The sequence below is a fragment of the Chrysemys picta genome, chromosome 2 (genome assembly GCF_011386835.1).
Source record: "Chrysemys picta bellii isolate R12L10 chromosome 2, ASM1138683v2, whole genome shotgun sequence".
NCBI classification, from domain to species: domain Eukaryota; kingdom Metazoa; phylum Chordata; order Testudines; family Emydidae; genus Chrysemys; species Chrysemys picta.
In genome coordinates this window covers 42,215,590-42,230,079 of record NC_088792.1, presented here as the reverse complement: position 1 = coordinate 42,230,079, position 14,490 = coordinate 42,215,590, and the positions used below count along the sequence as shown (strand labels likewise).

At 42.0% G+C, this 14,490-nt stretch overlaps 1 protein-coding gene across 2 annotated transcripts in view; it reads right to left on the bottom strand.

Annotated features, from left to right (window-relative positions):
* CUBN (cubilin) overlaps nucleotides 1–11,442 on the bottom strand; it is a 211,110-nt gene extending 199,668 nt beyond the window's left edge. Inside the window, exons 1-8 of one of the 2 annotated variants that reach the window (XM_024106237.3) lie at nucleotides 11,150–11,442; nucleotides 10,864–10,993; nucleotides 10,407–10,499; nucleotides 9,273–9,311; nucleotides 8,490–8,591; nucleotides 7,513–7,616; nucleotides 1,880–2,006; nucleotides 246–414 (exon numbers count right to left, since the gene is read on the bottom strand). In XM_024106237.3, coding sequence (XP_023962005.3) covers nucleotides 246–414; nucleotides 1,880–2,006; nucleotides 7,513–7,616; nucleotides 8,490–8,591; nucleotides 9,273–9,311; nucleotides 10,407–10,499; nucleotides 10,864–10,993; nucleotides 11,150–11,400 — 1,015 coding nt within the window. In that variant the 5' untranslated portion in view covers nucleotides 11,401–11,442. The remainder of the gene's footprint in view (nucleotides 1–245; nucleotides 415–1,879; nucleotides 2,007–7,512; nucleotides 7,617–8,489; nucleotides 8,592–9,272; nucleotides 9,312–10,406; nucleotides 10,500–10,863; nucleotides 10,994–11,149) is intronic. The other variant, XM_005282453.3, reaches the window with a different exon arrangement.
* Nucleotides 11,443–14,490: the final 3,048 nt, after the last annotated feature.

Sequence of the window (14,490 nt, the reverse complement as noted above, 5' to 3'; positions counted from 1 at the left end):
TGTAATCATGTTCTCTACAAAATGCCTAAATAACTCAAATAAGTGCACTCCAAAAAGAGAATTCATAGATTTTCAGGTCAGAAGGGACCATTAGATTAGCTAATTGGATCTCCCATATAAAACAGTCCAAAGAATTTCATCCAGTTACTCCTGTAGTGACCCCAATTCTGTGCTTGTGAAGTATTGGCAGTCAGCACACATCATTGCCTCTTGTTGCTGAATGAGAATACAGAGCTATAAAGTACCTGTGGGACAAGGCCCGCAGTAGTAAGAGCCTGGAGTGTTGTAGCACCGTACGGGAGGATTCTGAGAACACGGCGGACTAGAGAGGCTGCATTCATCTATGTCAGCACTGCAGGCAGGGCTACTAGGCGGGGACATCCAACCAGCATCACAGATACAGCTGTACTTCGGCTGCCACATTAAACAGCATGTTATGAATTAGGGCAATTGTGAAAACTACTGAGAAGCAGATACAAGGAACAATTTAAAAAAATCTTTTAAACTACAGCCAATTACAAGAGAGGTTTCAAATCATCACATGATATGCTTTTGCGTGGTCTTGGGTAGATTTCCCAATCTTTCTTCCTCTGAAATTGAACATTTAGCACATGCCAATAAGAGGCTGCATCATTATTTCACTAAGTAAAAGGAACCTGCATTTTAATGGAACTACACCAGAGAGAATGAACAGCAATCATGAATTGTACCTAAACATAATTAAAAGCAATCAACTCAGCTTGCTTTGCATTTAGGGTAAAGAGACCAATATAAATATAACAACCTGAAATCAGCTTGGCAAACTGTGCAGTAATCTGTTTGATGTGCACAGTATAAATAACTAATTAATTCCCAAATCCATACTTTCTTTAAAGGCAATGATTATATTTACTGTAAACTACCAACACTCAGATCTTAACATCTGTAATGAATTGCAGTGTTCAGTGGAGTCAGCGTGACTTATTTGGACTGAAGTTATGTTCCAGAACCTCTTGTTAAAGTGTGATTTTTATTTATTTATTTTTAAGAACAATCCTTATTTGGTCCCAGCGATGTGAGAGAATTGGAGTATGAAGAGATTGAAGTTAACATTAAATAACACGAGGGTGGTATTTTCACAAGCGCTCAGCATTAATCGTGATCTCGCTGAAGCCAAGGGGAGTTTTATCATTGACTTTAATGGGAGAAGAGCCAAGCCAACCCTGAAACTTTTGAAAATCCCACCGATAATCTACAAAATAAAGGGAAAATAGCCTAGAAGCAACTGAATGGTGAACCTTAACCAAATCTTCAGTGCAGACCTGCAGTTACTAAACTGGATTATTTACATGAAAGACAGGCAATAATCCTACAGCAGGTAAACAGTGCATGTGGCATGGCCAGCCCCAGAAACCACACGGGATAGTATTGCCAAGTCCTTGCTTTCCCTTCCATGGGGGTCTTGCAGTGATGACAATGTTGGTTATTCTTAACTATTTGGAAAATAGGATGTTTCAGATAATGTTAGGATTGAAATAATACCCAATACTAGAACTGGAGAACAGGAGATTCAAGTAATTTTTTAAATATTCAAAAAAATGTTTCTTCTTCTGCAGCTGCTTAAAGGAGGATAATGATGGACCCGATACAGGTGGCTCTTGGGAGTTGCTAATTACCCTCCGTTCCCTCTGTGGTCACTGGGATGCTCAGCACCACGCAGCAGCCAACGTTTGGTCATTGAGTACAGGATTAGTGCTGCTCTCTCACCTCTAGAGCACAGTTGGTTGGTGCTTATTGGTACAATTGGTACTTATTGGTACAATGAAGTACTTGTACTTCAGAGGTTTTAAACGCTGACTGAAACTGTGTTGCATAAAGAGAGTCATACTTCATTTCTTACCTCATTGGGCTGCTCCCTGTCTGAATCTATGCAGATGCCATGCTCACAGAGCGCCAGAGAGCCTCCTTGGCAATCATCAAATGTCGAGGTACAATGGGGCCCATAGGTTTCTGGAGTACAGGTACAGCTAGTGATGAAAACACAGAGAAATGCCATAATGTCTGTTTTATTACCACAGTATCTGAACACCTCGCAGTCTTGAATGTATTTAGCCTTACAACCCCCTGTGAGATAGAGTAGGATACCCCCATATTACAGATGGGGGAACTGGAGCACATAGACACTAAGTTACCTGCCCAAGGTCACACATGAAGTCTGGGTTCAAGCCCTGCTCTGCCACAGATCTCCCAACACCTATGTTAGGGTACTAACCACTGGAAAATCCTTCCTCCCTAGTGTAGCTGTTGGGACTCTCCCTTCAATGTGGTTCTTTACCACCTTGTGAAGGTTGCAACTAACTGTATTCATATAGCAGTCTTCTGGTCCAAAAGTCCCCATTAGCCTTTCACAAAGGATTTACTTTTCAATAGGTGAAAACGTTCTCTACCCAGAGATATACAGCTCTCAGCAAACATGATGGTGACAGAAGATGAAATGGCAATGGCCTTATTCTGTTTTTCAACAAAAGTCATATGTGACTATTTATTTACAGTAATGGTACTTTGCACTTTAAATGGTGCCTTCCAGCCAAGGCTCTCCAAGCCCTTTACAATCATACATTAAACTAAACCTTCAAAACCCTCCTGTGAGACAGGTAATAATTATACTGTGACAGATGTTGGAGCATTAACATCGACCTTAGAGCCCACAGGTGTACTGGATAGAGCAATACAGTTAGACTGGGGACTGAGAGCCAGATTTTTAAAAGTATTTAGACAGCTAGTGTGATTTTTCTCAGTTAGGTGCTTAACTCCCACTGATTTCAATGAGATTTAGGTACCAAACCTCAGGCACATTTGAAAATCACACTTGATAACTAGCTCCATATTTAGGCACCTAAATACTTTTAAGAATCTGGCCCCCAGGGCCAGTCATTCAGGCCCAGATTCAGCAAAACACCTACACTTACCGCTTTGCCAACTAGGGAGTGACTTGAGTGTGTGCTTAACTTTAAACACCTGCTCAAGTGCTTTGCTGAAACAGAGGATGTGTTGCTGGAGCTTCCTGGTAGTCAGAGGAAAGGCATAAGCTTAAGTTGTAGCCTGTCTATTTGCTTTCCCAGTTATGTAAAAGCCAGTTTGTTTAGTTTGGTATGTGGGGCATTTTTTAGCTGGCAGGAATAAAGCCTGGAAGAGAAATAATAATGCTGGCTGGCTGGCTCTTTTGTGGTTGCTGGACCAGCTGACTCACTTCAACAACTTACACAGCCCTGCACTCATTTTGGAGATGAGGAAACTGAGGCATAGATAAATTAAGCAGTTTATGCACGTTCAAACAGCAAGTTTTAGTGGAAGAAGTGGTAACAGAACCCAGGAATCCTGCCTTCCAGTCCTCTCAAGCTGGAATGATGAACTGAATGTGGGTATTATATCTATTGCAGCAAGTTATTACTTCCTGAAGCAAGAGGAGACAAGGGGGTAGGGATAGGAAGAATTTGCCCGAGAGGAGAGTCTCTGAGTCACAGTGAGTCTCAGAACTATCCTGGAGGTGGTGCAATTTATGCACTAGCCCTTGCTCAGCACTATGCCTAAAGGTACAATCTAGGCCGCTGAAATGCAGTCCCTGCTGAGGTGCAACATGACAGAAAAAACAATACACGACAGGAAGTGAAGAGAAATACTGTCTCAAAATGACAGCATATGGGGGGTGCCTGTGGTTCCAATCTATGGGCACTAAAGTTCAGTGACTCTCCCATTTTGTAGCAGATTGTGTTGCACACGTGGGTCCGTCACCTACCCTCTTATTTTAACTGGCATTCAGACAGCACTTGTTTGGTTCCTTCGAGAACACCATGCTTACAGGGGCTACCTGGCTGAAGCTTCTGTTTCTTATTTTTGGTAATGGTAAATAAGCTGGTAAATACACAACTTCCACACACAATACAAAGCTGTTCCTGTTAGAAGGGAACAAGCAGGCTGAATGGCATGCCATAGCTCCCTGCAAAGCAATTTGTTCTCAGCTTCAGCATAAAAATCTTAGCCCCCTCAAATATTTACTTGGTATGCCAAAAGCTTTATAATACTTTGCCATTGCTTGCAAGAAGATTTTAGAAGGAATATCTATGTGCAGTGGTTATAATGTGGTCCAATGGTACTTTTCTCTGGGTGTGCGATTCCCCAGCAGCATTAATTTGGTTTTAATAGACAAATTTCCAGCATTCCTGCAGGTCTCTCTGCCACGTCAGGCAGTCTGTAAAATAGGCTATGCACAAAGTGGCTTGTACTTGCTACCTTCCTCCTGTGCTCAGCAGCACAGCATGTTGGTGCACTACAAAATTAAGATGTCCACCACTATCCATCTGAAAGAGAGAACTCTGCTTCCCATCTTTCACTTACAGTGACTGTTTTAAAGTAGGCATTTCCTGGCAGTCAGCTTCCAGGAGAGCACTTCATTGCTTCTCTGTCCCCTTACATGTGTTAAGTCAGTATTGGACATAATGAAATGTCCCACCTGATGAGAAGACCTGTATTTCAATGTTCTTGTCAAACAAAGCCCTTCCACTCCATGCCTTGAGGCTTTCTATCCATCCTTGCTCCCTTCCCCAACAAGGTTCCCAGTCCTCTCCCCTACTCACAGTAAGACCACTTTTACATACACCAGTGACATGTCTGTAAATCAGAATGATGGTATTTTGCAGATGTCACTGACTACACAAGGTGTGGGGCAACAGTGAATGAGGCACACAGCCCCGCCCTCAAAGAGCAGTACTTTTCCTGTTCAAACTCTTGACTTATGTGTCCTTTTTAAGCACCAATTCAGGAAAGCATGAGCTTAAAGTTAATAGGAATGCTTTCCAGAATCAGGGCCTTAATGCTCGAAGCTGCATACTGATGATTTTGGTGAAATGGTGAAGGAGTCCTGATGCCTATCAAAGTATTGTTTCATATTCAAAACAAGCAGGAATTCAGTGAGAGGTACCTTCAAAGAAGGGGAAAGATCAGCGCAGTATTTAAAGGCAGTAAAACACAACAATGTTTTATTACTCAGCAGAAGCTGCCAGAGCATGGCCACCAGCTTTATGAAGTCTTGCTCAGAGCAGCTTCAAATGGGTAATAACTTTAATCTCTTACTAAAATAGCTGGAATGGAGTGGTGATCTCTTCCTCTTTGGAATGTCCTCTGATTGCCTTCATTTTGATCAGTCCTTTGAGGCAGGACTTGAAGTTCTGAAATGTACCTCATTAGCTGATTTAGAGTTTTGTGAATCTTTTTATCTGTCATTTGATTTGCCCATATTTAGTTAGGGGTGGATGGGTGGAAGATGGAACATGTTGTTTATATATCTGAAGATCCTTAACTGATGAAATTAAGCATTAAATTATTCCATCCTGTCAACCCTAAGTTAATCAGTGTCAGTTCACTAAAGACAGTGTTCAGTAACCTGCAATGATCTTTTCAAGCAAACTTGCCAATTGAACATGTGACATTTATCCCGGGCTGTTAATAGTTCATCAATGAGCATTACAGAGCCAAATCAAATGCATCCCGGCCATTCCTGTTAAGATTCTGCAACTGTGTAATTGTAACAACAGTGTAAGGCAAAAAAAGTCCCCTCATGTTACGTAGTATTTTTCATTAATCTACATAACAATGATTGCCACCGAACAAGCAGAATATCAATAGCTTACTTTAAATGGATAGCTAAAATATTTGAGAAGTTCTACAACTTTATTAGCTTTGGGATAAGTGTTTAATTTTCATTTTAGTGCAAAGATAGTTCAGTATGCATAATGGCAGGGAAGGGGTCATTGAATTTTTTCCTACTTAGTTTAATTGAAAAACTTGCTTCTATCTGTGATATGGCCCTAATGGGGAAGATAAATCTGGGGAATGGGGAAATGTTATTTAATAATTCAGGAGCTTCCAAATAATTGAATTTGGTGTGGGTAGTCTGTACTGTGCTTGTTTTCTATCTAGTTGTACCCAGGCTGGTTTAGCTGGTACACTAGGAGCATGTCTACACTACAGACTTAAGCTGATCTATGTTAGGTCAACTTACAGCCACCTCAGTAATTACTGTGGTGGCTGATGTACACATTACGCTCCTGTCGGTGGTACATGTCCTCACTGGGAGCACTTCCACCAACTGAAGAGGGGCAGTGTGGGAGAACTGAAAGCCAGCTCCAGCATGGAACCGTGACATTGACAAGACAGCCAACAGCCGATGTAAGTAAAACAGTGTCTATACAGAAAAGGTGTCACCCTAACTACCAAGGCCGGTGCAAGGAAGTTTCGCGCCCTAGGAGAAACTTCCACCTTGCGCCCAGCCCTGCGGCAGCTCCCTGCCCCCCGCCTCCGCCCTGAGGCAGCTCCCCCCCGGCTCGGGGAGCCGTGTGGCAGCTCCCCACCCCAGCTCACCTCTGCTTCGCCTCCTCCCCGAGCACGCCACCCTGCTCTTCTTCTCCCGCCTCCCAGGCGTGCGGCGCCAAACAGCTGATTGGCACCGCAAGCATGGGAGGCAGGAGAAGTGGAGCAGCAACAGCGTGCTCAGGGAGGGGGCGTAGCAGAGGTGAGCTGGGGTGGGGAGCTGCCGCACGGCTCCCCAGGCCAGGGGGGGTGGGGAGCTGCCATGGGGGGGGTGCCTCAGGGCGGCAGGGGAGCTGACGCAGGGCTCCCCAACCCAGCTCACCTCTGCAACGCCCCCTCCCTGAGCACACCGTTGCTGCTCCACTTCTCCCACCTCCCAGGCTTGCGGTGCCAATCAGCTGTTTGGCGCTGCACGCCTGGGAGGCGGGAGAAGCAGAGTGGGGCGGCATGCTCGGGGAGGAGGTGGAGCAGAGGTGAGCTGGGGTGAGGAGCTGCCACACGGCTCCCCGGGCTGGGGGGGCGGGGAGCTGCCGCGGGGGGGAAATTGGGGGCACCGCTTTTTGGCGCCCCCAAATCTTGGCGCCCTAGGCAACCGCCTAGGTCACATTAATGGTAGCACCAGCTCTGCTAACTACACCAACATAAGCCCTATGCCTCTTGTGGAGGTGGAATTATTTTGTTGGTGTAAGTGCCCTAGGACATCGGCAGGAGCAAGGCTGCAGCGTGTATGTGTACACTGACATAATTAGGTTGACGTAAGCTGCCTTACCTTGACCTAACTATGTAGTGTAGACCAGGCCTAGACAGGGAAGTCTGGTGAGTGGAGCCCAGCCGCCACCCATTATTGTAGCATGCAGCACCAAGTTATGCCTCCTCACCTGGACTAGGTAGCCAGGACCAGTATGAAAGACATTCTTACACAATCTTTATATAGGCCTTATTCTCTTGCCTCAAAACAGGCAAAGGTCCCAGTGGCTCCAGTGAGTTTTGCATGCATTAGGATTGGATACATCATTTATGAAGTGTTTTATGCTCTGAGTGAAAGGTGCTGCAGTACCTAAATATAAGATTGTTATTTCTAGGAGTGGTACTGTTGTGGCAATAAGTGACATAAAAATGTTAGAGGATCCTAATAGTGAACTTCTGTGTAAGAGCATGAAAAGTTACCTGTAACTTCCTGGTGTGTTCACACATGTTGCTCCATTCTGGCAGCCGAGCGCTGTTCCGGCATAAATCTGGCATTCATTAACATCAACTGAACAGAACGGGCCCTGAGATGACATAGAAATCCATGTTATTTTCCAAATAACAGAGAATCAAAGTGGTTCATGGAGCCAATATTTAATAGAAGTGTTTCAGAGGATATACAAAGCATAGGTTGCTATCATCACAACTTCCTTTATAAAACACTGTAACAAACTGCTATTGTTCTGTCTTGTTTCCATTACCCTACTTATCAGCGACACCAGGGTATAAAACCTTTTAAAAATTTATAGAAAGCATATGGATAACATAAGAGTTCATCATCGTCCTTTAGGTTACTAATGGAGCTGGTTGGAAACTTTTCAACAAAATATTTTTTCATTGAAAAAATACTGTTTTCTGAAACGTCTTGTGAAAAAAGCATCAGTTTTGACAAAAATATCAACAGGATGGTTTCTCAGTTCCAGGGTGGACCCTCCTTCTCTCGAGTGCAAATTTCCACAGCTCCATTTACACCAATTTATACTAGCAAAGAATTTGTCCCGTGTTTTTTTTATTGGCACTGTTGTGTGACAGGCAAATGTGTGAGAGCCTTATATAAACATACCAAATGATGAGTTGAATATTAAAGGAGCTGCATTGCTTTGGGCAACTGATATATCACCCTCTGTCTTAAAAAGATGTGCTTTACTACAGACTAACATTGACACAGGAATATACAGTAGCTAGGTTGATAGAGGGACCTTAGCGTGTCTGTGGAGTTACAGCAGAGTTACGTAAGATCCAGATTCTCCCATCCTTCTGCATAAAGAGAATTACCTTAACTCCATGAATAGTCACATTATTTTCATGGGTGCTACTCAGTGAGAGTGAAAGAGGCAGAATTCGACCCTAACATATGATGACAATCATATGTATTGGATGTGTTCAAATAGACTCACCTGCCAGTTACTGGGACAGAGACAAAAGAAGGCATCCAGCAGGCTTAGGCAGGTTCCAGAATTCTGACAGGGGTTGCTACTACAAGCTTTCCTCAGGACAATCTGAAACAATGAATGAGAAATCAGTTTACTTGCTAGCATGATTTTTTGTCAGACTTGTCTGCGAAAGGCTTAGCACACAATTGGCACTACAAAAATCTAACAACTAATGATGGAATTGTATGTCTGTGATTATGTTTCCCTGTAGAGGCTGGCTGCTGCCCACTGAGAGGGTAACAACTCGACAACAAGTGACAGTTAATAGAGAGTCTTCATTAGTTCTACTAGCAGAGGACCCACGTTTTGAGAACTAAAGGCCTCACTTTCATTCTTGATGCCACATGTATGGTTTATATGGCAACTGCATTACTTGTGCTGCAATTAATAACTAAAATTGATTTTTTAATACAACCAAACACCCAGACTGAGTCCCCAAATCATGGCTTAGTCTTGGCAGATCATAAAAGCAGGAGATTTTTTCCCCCTAGTATCTAGTTGCCATTTTTCTAACTCTACAAAGATATTCTTGTTAAAGAATGGGGAATCTGACAGAGTTTATTTTGAAAAGAAGGTATTTCATCTCATCTAGAAATCGTGACTTCATGTCTGTGTGCTCTTAATGAAAAAAGCAGCCCTGAGTGATGCATGGGAGGACAGAATTCATCTAGTTATTTTTATTCTTGCAGTCATCCTTCATTTCCTGCTTTTAATAAAACCTGCTAGGTTTGTTCCATAATTACTCACCTGCTCAACGTTTTGAAGTCTGCCCTCAAGACTCACAATCTGCAACAGATATACAAAAACAAATGTGTTTGGGATTAAAGTGGCGCTGATATGTGTGTGTCCTGGGACTGACTGGTTGCATCTTTCAGTCAGGTACACACTGGTAGACTAAGGAAACATGGAGGGATTTTCATATATAGAAAAACAAAAAGGGAATTTTCAGATAGGCATAAGGTGCTCACCACTCATTCAATGGGATTTCATTATCTAAACCACTTATGTTCTTTTGAAAATCACAACCTAAATATGTATAAATTTAACTAAACAATTAAAGCCCCAGTGCTGCAAAGATTTATGCATGTGTTTAACTTTAAGCATGTGAGTAGTTCAATAGGATTTTGCTGTTCAGAAATCTTTGCAGGATTAGGGGCCTCAGAGAGGATACAACTGTCTACAGCTATTTGAAGGGTATGAACACAAAGGAGGAAAATGAATTGTTGGCTATCAGCCAAGGGGATATGACTAGAAGCAAAAGACTGAAACTGAACACAATCAAATGAAGGATACATATCAGGATAATTTCCCTAAAATGAGGTCTTTTAGACTCCGGAATATTTTCCCCAAGGTAAATTGTGGAAACTCCATAACTGGAGTGATTTACAACTGAACTGAGTAAAGGATTCCAGAATGCACTGTAGGGAAAACATCTGCATTAGCAGGAGATGGGAAAAATGACCTACAAGGCCTTTTCCATCTCTAGTTTCGCTAGTCACATGATTCTACATATGGAACACTGTCTCTGTGCAACACTTGTTGTATTATATATGGCCCATTCCTACAGTCTTTGAGTTCACTGGGGTCTCTGCCAAAAAGGAGTAGGACCTTCAGGATTAGGTACGCATAGATGCTGATGAGACAAAAAGAAGAGCCATAGAGTCAGGATTTTATTCACAACTCACTGAAATCAGTGGGAGTTCTTGATTCACGGGCACTGGATCAGACCAATACAAATTATTCTAATTTTTTTCCTAAACCCATGCAATTCTCAGTGGAGGATTGGGACCTATAACTAGTAACAATCAGATAAATCATGCAGACATGCTGACATGAGGCACTGAAAATCAGGAATAAAATGTGACATGAGGTGAGCCTTACCTTGGAATTAATCAGAGTGATCTGGTTTGAAACATTCTGAAGGACACCAATGCTTCTTTTCACTTCTAGAATCTCATCTTTATTTTTCCTGATCTAAATTTTTAAAAAAATGTTAGTTCTAGTGTATTAGAAACCTATGTGAAACAATCATTGTCTTCTCAGTTGCTGAAGAAAGTTGGATCGTCACAGTATTTTATGATAAAGTTCAGTGAGATAACAGAGTTACATAGTATACATAACTGCCTCTTAAAATTTTATATAGCTACATAATTTCTTTATGGGTCTGTGATAATTCATGATCATCTCATAATGATGACAGCAATGATAATAGTAATAAAAACGATTGTCAGACTGAAACAGTTCCTGTGGTAAATTTTGCGAGCATGTAAATTTAAATTAAACTATAATTGTGCAAGCAAAAAGGTGAACATTTAATAAGAACAAGTAAGTATACCACCTGACTAAAAAGCTCTGCGAGGTCATCTTCATTAATTTTTATTTTCCCCTGTGATCCGGTTCTAAACTCAATATTTTTCGTGGAGCCTGTATGAAATACTAAATTCCCCCTTTCTGAGGTCATGCGAGGCCTGTTGTATCAAAGAAGAGAAGATGGCATTTAGCTACATATCTGCCAAAGATTTTGCAAAGAAATTTATTTGAGCCATTCTATTCCCATTCCTGGTATTTAAAACCCCACCATGTGAACAGATCTATTTGTAAGTGACACCAACAATGGTACTTACTGTTCATCAGAAATGCTCCTTTTCTGCCTCTTTTTTTCATAATATTTGGATTCACAGCTTAATCCAGAAAGTATTAATAAGGCAGCCAGAAGCCAAGGGGCAGAAGCTGACCAAAGCATTGCTTGCTGCCAACCTTCCTGGGATGTGTGGCAAGTATTACTGAAACCTTCAGTGCTGAATGTTAGTTTTGAGAGCTTAACAGGTGCACTTTGCTCTTGCAAGATCCTCAGTATACTTGTAGTAGTGCCCATTCTGCTTATTTGCCCCAGAGTGGGTGAGCCATAACTGAATTAATATACCTAAGTATTGAAAATATATAAATGACCTAAAAATGAAATGAACTTTTTCCCTTTTTTAAAAACTTTGACATTTTCCTTTTCTTTTTTGTTTTTAAAAAGAAAAACTCAAGTGATAAAAACAATCTCCCTTGATTTAATCATTATCTCTTTGACCTTTGCAACAATGAAGCACTACTGAAGTCTAATGAAATATGTAGCTGACTAGGCAAAAGAAACACCACAGCACTACTGCATGTTTCACTGCAAGTTTCAGGATTCTGGCATCAATAAAAGTCCCAGGTGATTTCCTGTATGGTATGTAAAAGTCATATTGGTTACCAAATTACTATTTGCATAAAAGGAGACGTTTCCAGCCCTTCTTAAAATAATTAATTGGACAAATGACAGGAGTGACCTGATAGCAATACACAGAATCAAACTGAACATCAACAACAAAATATGTATTTTAACCAAATATGGGTGTTTTAATTGACATAATATGTCAATATAAATTATAATGCACTACTTGCATCTGAAGAAGTGAGGTTCTTACCCACGAAAGCTTATGCTCCCAATACTTCTGTTAGTCTTAAAGGTGCCACAGGACCCTCTGTTGCTTTCTACAGATTCAGACTAACACGGCTATCCCTCTGACACTTAAATTGACATGTGTCTGAATGAACAGATACTAACTAGAAGGTTGCACTTGCTGTTTTTGCACACACCAGAGGCTCCTTGCTTTCTTCCAATCTCTCTCCTCCCTACCCCCACCAGCTCCCTAGCCACCTTCCTGGTCCCCTCTGCTTCAGAGATTCCCAGCAACCCTCTCCTTCATGCCAGGGAATCTGTGAGTCCGACATTCCTCCCTCTTCCCCCAGATCAGGATCCCACATTCTCACCCAGAATCTCTGTGTGTTCCTCCCCTCCTCTCTCTGACACACCAAGGGCTTTGGGTTCCCTTGCCCCTTTCCCCATATTATTTTCCCCCATTTTCCCTCAACTAAGGAGCCATGTATGCCCCTCATTGTCCTCTATTCCTCCTATAACGCCTGTCCCCCATACCACAGTTGCCCATTCTTCCAGCTGACAGAGGTTCTGTAGGCACTCCCATCCCTCCCTCCCCCCGCCCCATGCCAGGGTCTCTGTGTGAGTCCCTTCCCCCCCCCCCCCAATTCTTATTTCTTTTCTGTCTGTCTGCAGAATCAGATACAAGGGGCTCCCTCTGCTCTCCATTTTCTCCCTTCTAGTTTTCCAGTTTTCACCAAGAGCAAAAGGGTTCTGCTCATTGATGACTGGAATATTCCTTGAAATTTTGGAACTGATCATATGTGGTGTTCTAATGTCATTGCATTACAGACAGATGGGTAAATGCTACTACATTAGGTGTAGCACTTCACTTTGCTCAGCCAACTAACGTTTATGATGCAATATTAAAGAAACAGATCCTTAGAATGAATTTATATAGTGCCTAACACTTTTCAACAATATTTTCTATGGTTTTTCCCCTCATATTTTCTTGTGGTTGAATGTGTAACTATTAAGTTTGCTTATGTGCCTACAAACATTAAAAAATAGTTTTTAAAAACCCATAGTATAAAATCCATAGGGTACAAACTACAACAAATCTAAAAACAGTTGGAGTACTTCTGTAGTTTTAACCCAGGATGATATGCATCAGAATCAACTAAAGAATTCAAAGGGAGGTTCTTCTCGCAGAAGTGACTCTGTCAAAAATGGCATGAGGAGGCACCATGGTCATTGTCTTTTGCAGAACAAATGAGCCTGGTTTACAAGTATAAATGCCAGGGGTGGTGTCCCAGCTGGTGTCAATTGTCATTCACCTCAAAGGAGTTATGACAGCTAACATCAGCTGAAGATCTGCTCTCATTAATATTTTTTAAGTTTTTTGCTTCCTTTTGCTCTGAAACCACATCCTGGAATAGAAGAGTCAAAATGGGCTTCTGCTGCCTCCGTGTATTCACCAGTAATAAAGATTCTGCAGGCCAAATTCTTCTTTCAGTTAGCCCTGCACAGCTCTTTTGGAGACAACAGGGCAGGAAGAGTTATCATGTGTCTCTGAAACTAGGTGAGTACCTGTCCTGGTGTCTGTCTCACTTCTACTAACAAAGGTGTTTTGTCCCTGGTGTTTTAGCCCCCATAGACTGGGAGATACTGGTCATCTGAGCCAGTGAAATTCAGAGCAGGCTGGTTGAATGCATGTGTGCTGCAAAGGCTTTCCTTCACCAGGTCTGTCACATGCTGACACACTACTTACAGTCCAGACCTTCTGTGTAGCTCCACAAAATCCAAATGTCCTCCGCTCATTCCTTTAGAATACTGGATGCACGTCATCTATTTCCACTGGTTTAAGAATACAAGTCATTGAACCAACCCTCTCCCACTAACATAGTGAAATCCAGAGTATGGCAGAGAAGGTGAGCGCAGGTGTTGCTTGTCTAAAGAGGGACAAGTGAGTCCCCCTTTCTTTCTCACCCTCTCATGCATATATCCCATGACTTAGAAGGCAGCTGGACAGAAGGAAGAGTGAATTTGACTACACAGTGACTACATACTGGAAAGGGCCTCCTGGTCATCTAGTCCAAACCTCTGCATAGAGCAGGATTTTCCTCTTCATTAGACCTTCAAGATTTTATCTAGACTCCTCAAGTACCTCTAGTGAATGTGCCTCTTGCCTGCCAAATTTGGAAAATGACAAACAGGGACATTTGGGAAAGGAAAAATAGGCCCCACACCTCTTAATTTTATTGAATTACATTGGACAAGGAGATACTTTTTGGAGGGACTGAGTGGAAAAACAGTAAATATCTGGCTAAAGAATAGGGACTGTTCATTATAAATAGAGACAAATTGGCATCTGTATTTTCTCCCTAGGCAGATCTTTCCATTACCTCATTGACATCATAGTTGAGAAAATATTTCTAAAGAGGAGATTGTTCCAGGACTTGGCAATAGGACATGGAGCATTATGTCTCTAGGATTCTGTTGAAATTCTGAAAGTTACCACCATCTTATGATTCTACTAGTGGCTTACATGAAATGAAA